At 49.7% G+C, this 8,520-nt stretch overlaps 1 protein-coding gene across 1 annotated transcript in view; it reads right to left on the bottom strand.

Moving 5' to 3' along the window:
- Window positions 1–303: 303 nt before the first annotated feature.
- Window positions 304–8,520, bottom strand: part of GRIN2C (glutamate ionotropic receptor NMDA type subunit 2C) — a 26,659-nt gene continuing 18,442 nt past the window's right edge. Inside the window, exons 8-13 of the mRNA XM_044677010.1 lie at window positions 5,857–6,086; window positions 5,227–5,387; window positions 4,616–4,803; window positions 2,340–2,572; window positions 1,813–2,051; window positions 304–1,767 (exon numbers count right to left, since the gene is read on the bottom strand). Of these exons, the coding sequence (XP_044532945.1) occupies window positions 804–1,767; window positions 1,813–2,051; window positions 2,340–2,572; window positions 4,616–4,803; window positions 5,227–5,387; window positions 5,857–6,086 (2,015 nt within the window). The 3' untranslated portion in view covers window positions 304–803. The remainder of the gene's footprint in view (window positions 1,768–1,812; window positions 2,052–2,339; window positions 2,573–4,615; window positions 4,804–5,226; window positions 5,388–5,856; window positions 6,087–8,520) is intronic.

Below are 8,520 nucleotides of genomic sequence, written 5' to 3'. Positions count from 1 at the left end.
TCAGTCATTGTGGCAGGCCACTGGGGCCTTCTCAGAGCCCATCAAACCCTGGGTGAAGGCCCAGGTTGCCATCTGACAGGGAAAGGATGGGAACAAGGAAGGAGGCAATAGTTGTCTGAAGCCTTGGACACTGCCTGGTGACATCCCTGGGCTCATTCTCCATGCCACGAGGATGCACAAATCCTAAAGCTTAGGGAACGGCTCTATGGTATCTACCTCCAAAAGATACAGAAGGCAGCCAGGGGCCAATCTTTCTCGTACTATGTTTAATAACCTGGAGTCTGATGGAAAGAAAACTTCATCTGGATGGAAGAGAAAACTCTCCCTTTACAGCCCTCTCTCTGCCTCCAGGCTCTATCATTCCCAAATCCAAAGCAGTTATAGAACCAGATCAGGCCCAACTGCCCAGTAGTAGGACACCCAGAAGCCCTCTCTGGGTGGGCAGGTGTCCCTGTGCCTCTGACATTCCCCCACTCCCATTCTTGAGGGGAAAGAATTAGGAGATGGAAGACACACAGTAAGACAAGGAGAAGGCAGCTCCTTCCTGACCCTCTTCTCTGGAGGGAGTCTCAGATCGTCAGGATCACAGGGATGACCATGGAAGTCATGGATGTTCAGTCTATTAAACACTACTCAGGGCAGAGTCTGGGGTGAATGCCTGGCTACACCTTAAAAGATCCAGAATCGAGAGCCCACTTGCCCTCTGACTGGGATGGGTTCAAGAGAAACCATCTGTGTCCTGCCATCTCTTTAGCCTCCTATAATACTCACCAGGTAGTGAGTGCTAAGGGAGCACAGCTAACTCACACCTCTGATTCTAAGCTGGAGACCCGTCTCCAACTGCAGGGTCCTAGGGGACTGTGTGTTCTGCAGGCTACACCCCCTGCCTCCTTTGCCTCCCCCCACCCTCCACTGTCCCTGTAGCCAGGGCCCAGCCCCCCCAGAGTCCTGCCTCTGTGCTTTCGAGATCCCCAAGTCTCAGTGAGCCAGGGATCCTTGTTGGCACAGGATGGGGTATGTGGACATAAAGGCCCCCAGTACAGTGGCAGAGGGGCACAGGTGTTGAGACAGTATTGTCTGTGTAGCATGGTAGGAGCACCAGGAGGTACCCCTTCCTGGCATGCCTCCCTGTAGGAGGGCAGCCGAAGGGACTGGGCCTGGGCCAAGCGCTTCCACGCCCCTCGGGCATCAGTGCCAGAACAAGAAGGGCTCCCCCTGGCCTGAACGGATTGGGAAGAGCACAAGGCAGGCATCGAGGCTGCCGGTGGTGTCAGGCCAGGTTGAGAGCAATACTCAGGCATTGACCTTGGCCAGGAGCCCTGGCGTAGGCATTGCCCGTGGGACCAGGCCGAGCGGAGTAGCGCCTCCCGTCGAGCCAGCTGATCGGGCCCCAGTAGAGGCAAATCCTCAGGTTCTGAGGGCTCTGGGAAAAGCGGGAGAAAGGGACGGCCTGTCCGGTCTGCCCAGAGGAAGGATCCATGGGCACAGGGAGCGGGTGAGAGTGGGCATTCAGGGGGTGGGCACCCACCCGAGGCTGAAAAGAGCCTGCCTCCATGTCCTGAACCCATTCGTTGGGGAGATCCCTTGCCAGGACACCCAGGAGCTTGGGAGATGTCCGGCAGGGGCAGGTTAGGTGAAACAACATGGGCAAGGGGCTGAAGGACCCTTCGAACCATCAGGTCCCCTGCCCCACCTGTTCCCCCTTGACCTCTTTGACCTGGGTCTCGGGGACCTCCCCTAGGGATTGGGGGCCATGCAGTAGGGCCTCTGGTGGCTTTTCCAGGCAGACCCAGTGTCCCACTTTGCAGCAGCAGTTGGGGGTTTCGAAGGGAGAAGGTAGATGGTGGAGGCTCACAGCGGTTGCCCCAGCTCTCAATGGTGCGAGTGGCACAGTCCAGGGAACTTCCCACCCCTGCTGTGTTCACCATTTTCTTTGCTGCTTGGAGCATCTTCAACACGTTGGCCTGAGCGGATCCTGTTGTCAAGTCTGGGCTGGGGGACCTTGTGGGGCTACTGAGGTTCTGTACCCCACTGAAGCAGCTGTAGATTCCCTGAGCCAGAAGGGAGGAAGAAGGTGGTGAGGATGCTTGATAGGCACCAGCAGCTGAAGAGACTACCTTCGTAGAACAGTGGGTTTAGAGATGTAGCAGAAAGGAGATGCCCACACAACAAGGACCAAACTGAGAGTCTGCCCTCAGCCTCTCCATTCTGCCCTGAGGCTCTCTAAGCACCTCCCCAGTAGGGCAGGCTTTTCTCTGCAAGCACGGAGGTGATGGGGATGATCAGGACAGGAGAGTAGGGATGAGGGCAAGGCTGAACTGATCCACACAAGTACCTACCCTGCTAAAGGCCAACAGGAAATCCAGCCTTGGAGTGTGTGGCACAGAGTGTCGGAGTTTCCAAAAGACCAAGTGCTCCCAGGCGAAGACAAGCAGGGCCAGCCCCATGGCTACGAGTAGCATATAGAAGACGCCTGCCATGTTGTCAATGTCTAGCTTGCTGCTCATGACTTCATTCTTCTCATTCTGGCAGATCCCTGATAGCCATACTGTTTCCAGCTTTTGGGTCTCTCCTGGAGAAGGAAAGGTCAGAGCTACAGCAAGCCTTCCTCAGCCATCCCATCTTCTCTTTCTTGTCTACCCAACCAAATAGGGTAGGGGACAGTGGTGGGGAAGGGGAGCATGGAGAAAAGAAAGCAGTGAATTAGGAATTCTGGCATCTCAGAGCTAGTTAGGACCTCAGAAACCATCTGGTCCAACATGGGCCTGAACAAGAATCTCATCTATAGCAGACCTAATGCGTGGCCATCAAGCAATTGCCTACTCCTTACAAAGGTAGCCATTCCACTTCTGGACAGCTCTAATTGTTAGGAATACATTACTGATATTAAGCCAAAATTTTAAATTTGCCTTTTTAGAACTTCCACCCATTGATCCTGGTCTGCCTGCCTACTGGGACAAAACAAAACACATCTAATTTCTAGTTCATAGGAACATTTCTTCAAGGATTTGAAGATGATTATCACCACATCCACCCTAAGTCTTTTCTTCTCCAAGAAAAATGCCATCCAGTTAAATTTAACCAATCCTCACTTGGTATACATTTGAACCCTTTCTATGGGAAGGAAACTTGGTATGGTGCAACCTGCCTTTAATCCTCGAATCTGGGACGGTGGATATCTTGAGCTCAGGAGTTCTGACCTGCATCAAAGCTAAAGCCGATTGGTGTCTGCACCAAGTATGGCATCAATAGGGCAAGACCCAAGAATGGGGATCCATGAGACTTCCTAAGGAAGGGCAGGCAGATCAAAGCTCCCATGCCCATCAGCATGGGGATGTGAGTGATTGCTGCACATGAAGCCTGGTGACAAAGGAGACCAGTTCTCAAAAGCAAAGAAACTTTAGCAGGAAAGTCAATTCTGTGGAGAGGAACAGGGTCTAACAAAACATCCCAGAAGCATACTATTGTTCAAGAAATAGTAAGCAAAGGTCTTTAGCTGTTTACTTTTTCCCTGAAATGGATTATCGGTCATACAGAAACAGTGGATGATTCCCCAAGCCTAAAACTTACATGGACCTAGAAGGGCCATCTGAGACTTGCAGGCCTCCTTTATGCCTGGTACCCATGAGCCTGAGACTGTTCTGTGACTCAGAGGAGGACTCCAAAGAATAACCACAGATAATCCACAAAAGTGATGTGTTGGTCATAAGAAAGTCGACTTTTCTTTTTTGAAATGCCAGCTTCACAGGCAGAGGAAAGGAGCAATGAGATTGAGGCAGGATGGAGGAGGTATCCTCCTCCTCCATCCTGCCATATTATAGCTCAGAGCTCCCTTTAGTCCCTTGTGAACCAGGTTCCTTCACCCCTCACTCATACTTTGCCTCTAGGACAGGGGATCTTAACTTTTCCTTGTATGATGGATCCCTTTGGTGGTATAGGAAAGTCTACGGACCCCTTCTCAGAATTTAAAAAAATCACTCCTAATTGCAATACTAAATTTCAGTTAGAAGTTAATGAAAATAAAGATTTTGATTTTCCCCCATTTAAGTATTTTCCCAGTTAAGACCTGTCTCCCACTGCAGGGACCAAGGTGTACTGTAGTTTATAACCTTGAATTCTATCCATGGACCTTTTGGGGTGAAGGGACAAAGAACCTCAACGGGGTTAAGAACCCTTGCAATGGACGGCTCTTTAGCTGCCTCCATGTCTTTACCTTCCCTCTCCATCTAACTATCCTTGCCTCTCTGATCTTCTATCCACTGCCCCCTGGAACCTCATGGCCTGCTCTGCAAGGAAGTGGACTTGAGCCATTAGCTCCATGACCCTCACTTAAGTCTCTTCATAGACCAAACTGACCCCATAACCACAAAAAGGCTAGGAGTACTCCACTACCCCACCCTCCTTTGCATCCCAGGACATGGGGAAGAAGTGGGACCTAGATCAGAAAAGATCACTAAGCAAAAGGAAGTGACAGAGAATCAGTGATAGAAGCCAGTAGCCAGCTGGGCACAGGCTTCTTGGCTGGGGCCCAAAGAGAAGGCCGTCAGTGTCAGCCAAAGGCCCTGATGGCCTCTGGGCCCCACCTTTGGTGCTAAAGGCCCCCAGCACAACCCACCGTCCCCCAGGAACTGTAGGAGCGCCAGGTCAATGGCCCGTTTCCAGCGGGAGTCCTTCTGCAAAGCGATGCCGTAGCCCGTGGTGGCAAAGACCTTGCCTGACCCAATGGTCACCAGCTTGCAGCCCTCATCTTTGCCCGCCATATAGTTGAGAACAGCAGCGTCATAGATAAAAGCATCCAGCTTCCTAGAGCCAGGCAGAACCCTCGGTGCCAGAGATGGGCACCGGAGGGTAAAGGGATCTCAGCCAGATAGACACTGGCTAGATAATGCCAGGAAAGGAGCAGGCCCTGGTATAAATAGGACATGTTCCTTCCCCTACCCCCACCCCCATGGTTCTTTCTTTCTCTGCTTCCAGAGAACAAGACTCTGAATTCTTTCTTCTGATGGCCAACCCTCCTCCCGGGGTGGTCCACAGGCAACTTGGGTGGACATTCCTCCAAGCCCTCCCACACTAGGTACCTCAAGAGACCAACAAGGGGGAAACTGGGTGGGAAATAGCTCCTGAGGGAAGCAGGGGAGCCCAAGGAAGTGGAGGGTCAGATGCCAAGCCTTGGGGAAGAAGATGGAGACTAAGGCTTGGAGGACCCAGATGGCCAAGGCAACCTACCCCATCTTGAGGCTGGTGAGTGCATCTTCCACTGAGCGCTGGTTAAACTTGACCATGTGGCTATGCATGTCTCGATAGTTGCTACGGATGTTGCGCTCTGTGCTGCCATTAGGCACCGTGCCAAAGCGGAATGGAGGGTACTGCTCCTGGGGCCTCTGGAACTTCAGGGAGAAGTCACCACATCCATGCACTCCTCCCAAAAGGTGTACTCTGAAGACCAGTCCACCCCCTGCCCTTTCCCACCCGGACTGACGTTTCCTCTTTCTATCATCTCTTCTCCTCTATGCTGCCTCTGAGGGTCCCTCATGAGGGAGAGAGGGTGATTGGAAAGGGTTAAGAACCTGGCCACAGGCTAAAGGTAGGGTTCCACTGGTGCAAAAGGCCCCATAGTCCCCTCACCCATGTTCTATCGCCTGAACTGCCCCTGTCTGGGTCTGTCTCCCAGGTGGCACCTTGGCAAGATGCCTCCTCTGCCAGTGAGGAGATGTCAAAAGTGAGGATGGGATGGAGATGGGCAGCTCAGCTTCCTCTTCATCTGATTCCCAAGCCATCTCCACTCCTACCCTTTGTCCCCTTTTCTCCTCATACCCCACGCTCAGCTTCCCCTCTGCCCTGCATCAGGTCCCTTACCTTCTTGTCACTGAGGCCAGACACTGTGTCAATGTATTGTTCCTGAATCATGAAGGCAGCCAAGTTGGCTGTGTAGCTGGCAAGGAAGATGACAGCAAAGAAGGCCCAGACAAGTACCATGATCTTGCTGGTGGTGCCCCGAGGGTTCTCAATAGGCACTGAGTTGTTGAAGACCAAAGCCCACAGCAGCCAAACAGATTTGCCAATAGTGAAGGAGGGCCCCCCAGATTCTGTGCAGGGGAGGAAGAAGGGTGATAGGTCAGTGACACTGGGACCAAGCATCACCTCCTAAAGAGTTGACTTCACTTCTCCTCTTTCTTCCCCTATACTCTTATCTCCTGTCCCCAAACCAGAAAACCTCAAGACTTATAGCTGGGGGGGGGGGAGAGGGGGAGGGGAAGGGTTCCAGACATAAATGAATCATGAAGATATTAAAGATGTATTCAAACTAATGAGCAAAGTGTTCATGGACCAGACCTACGGATATATTTCTAATATTTCACATGATTGATTTCTGAATGCTTAAATTGGATGGGGCTCAAATTTTGTGGAACTCAAACCTCTACTATTGTCTGCAGTCCGGAAGGCTGGAAGGCAATTTCAATAGCTTCTTTGTAATGTCAAAGACATACACTCATCATATGAATGAGATGGTGCCAGTGCTCTGGAGGAAGAAAGACTTTCAAATGAGCTTCTGAACTGGGCATGTCTATGCCATTGTGTTGGTATCCGTTCCTTTATCTTGTAGTGGATTGCCAATATGATGCTAATATTTCTGTCTTACCACCTGTTTGATTAACAATCCTGCAATGCCCATTCCTTGAAGCCTCAATAAAAATCAGTTCAACTGTCTGACTCTCTCTCTTACCATCTGAGGAGGAGCTGGCAGCTGAAGATTCCTGTGTCTCTGTCTATTTTCTCTCTTTATGTCCTTCCTGCCTTAATCTGTAACCTTTCCGCCCATATTCCCTCAGTTCCTGACTTCCCTTTCAGGTGATAAACCCACACAAGAAATTCTTGTAGCTGGATGACTCAGTGGATTGAGAGCCAGGCCTAGAGATGGGAGGTCCTAGGTTAAAGTCTGGCCTCAGACACTACCTAGCTGTGTGACCCTGGGCAAGTCACTTAACCCCCATTGCCTAGCCCTTATCATTCTTTTGCCTTGGAGCCAATGCATAGTATTAATTCTAAGATGGAAGAGAAGGGTTTAAAAAAAAAGAATTATAACTCTGGACTGTTTAGGGTTTTTTTAACCCTTAATTTTTGTCCTAGTCACAATTCTAAAACAGAAGGGCAAGGGCTAGGCAAATGGGGTTAAGTGACTTGCCCAGGGTCACATAGTTAGGAAGTATTGGAGGCCATATCTGAACCCGAGTCCAGGCCTGGCACTCTATCCACTGCGCCCACCTAGGGCTGTTTTTATTATTTGAGGGGTATAGAATCATGGGATTTGAGCTTAGAGAGACTATAGAAATTAGCTCTGACAATCTGCAAATGGATTTGAGGGATGGCCCTCAATTGAATTAAATTATTCAAATTTTCTTTTTGAAATGATGAGAAAACTTTTATGTGATTTTTCTTTCTGCCCCATTCTCCACTTTGGTCAGAAAGAAAGGAAATACGCCTGCTCTAACACTTAGAGTCCATGTGCGACCATGAACAAATCACTTCATCTCTTTGAGTCTCAAGTCTCTCGTGTGCTACATGGCAATAATTATTACTGGCACTTTCTACCTTGCAGGATTGTTGAGGGGGGGAGCACTTTTTAAACCTTAAAACCTTTAAACCTTATAGGAATGAGAGCTTTTATTATCTGTCAGAAAGGTAGCTTGGCATAATAGATAGGGGCCAGTTCTGGAGTTAGGAAACCCTGGATTCGAGTGTTCCCTCTGTCAAATACTATATGATGTAACCTCTGGCCCTCGAGCCATAATCTAAGACTATAAATTGCAAATGAGGTGTTTCTCTGCACCAAGTGAGGTTTCAGCACTAGGAATTCCCTACACAGATTCCATTTTCTCTAATACTCCCCTCCCTCCACTTACCCAAATCTAATAGTTAGCCAAGCAATTATTAGTAACATTAGTGAAGTATCCACAAGACCTCCAATGGCAATAGGAAGCTTCGTCACTAAGAATGAATTTGATCTAATTCATCTAAATTAAAGAATTCAAGATTGACTTAAGATGTTCTTAGCATCATGGAAGGAGGCAGGGCAAAGAGAATGGGAGAGGAAGAAGTGGAGCGGGGTGACGTATAGAGGAAACTCCAGCTGAGAGCCAGTCTGGAGTCAGGATGGATAATGCCAAACTGGGTAGTCTAAGAATATATCAGAAGCCAAGCACACCCTATCCTAGGATGAGGTAGCTTTCCTTTCTCATCATCTCACTTTGGGGTATTGTTTTGGAATTTGCCTTTTCCCTGTTTTCTACACATAGGGACAGGAGTATGAACTGCCATGTTAGGAAACTGCCTTCACTAGTGCAGGATGGCACCTTCTCAGAAAGAAAGAGAGAGAGAGAAAAAAGACAGCCAGCCAGACAGAGATGGAGAGGCAGGGGCAGAGTGAGAGAGAGAGAGAGAGAGAGAGAGAGAGAGAGAGAGAGAGAGAGAGAGAGAGAGAGAGAGAGAGAAAGGAAGGAAGGAAGGAAGGAAGGAAGGAGG

This window comes from Gracilinanus agilis, chromosome 4, assembly GCF_016433145.1.
Source record: "Gracilinanus agilis isolate LMUSP501 chromosome 4, AgileGrace, whole genome shotgun sequence".
NCBI lineage: Eukaryota > Metazoa > Chordata > Mammalia > Didelphimorphia > Didelphidae > Gracilinanus > Gracilinanus agilis.
This window is presented reverse-complemented; position numbering and strand designations above follow the sequence as displayed.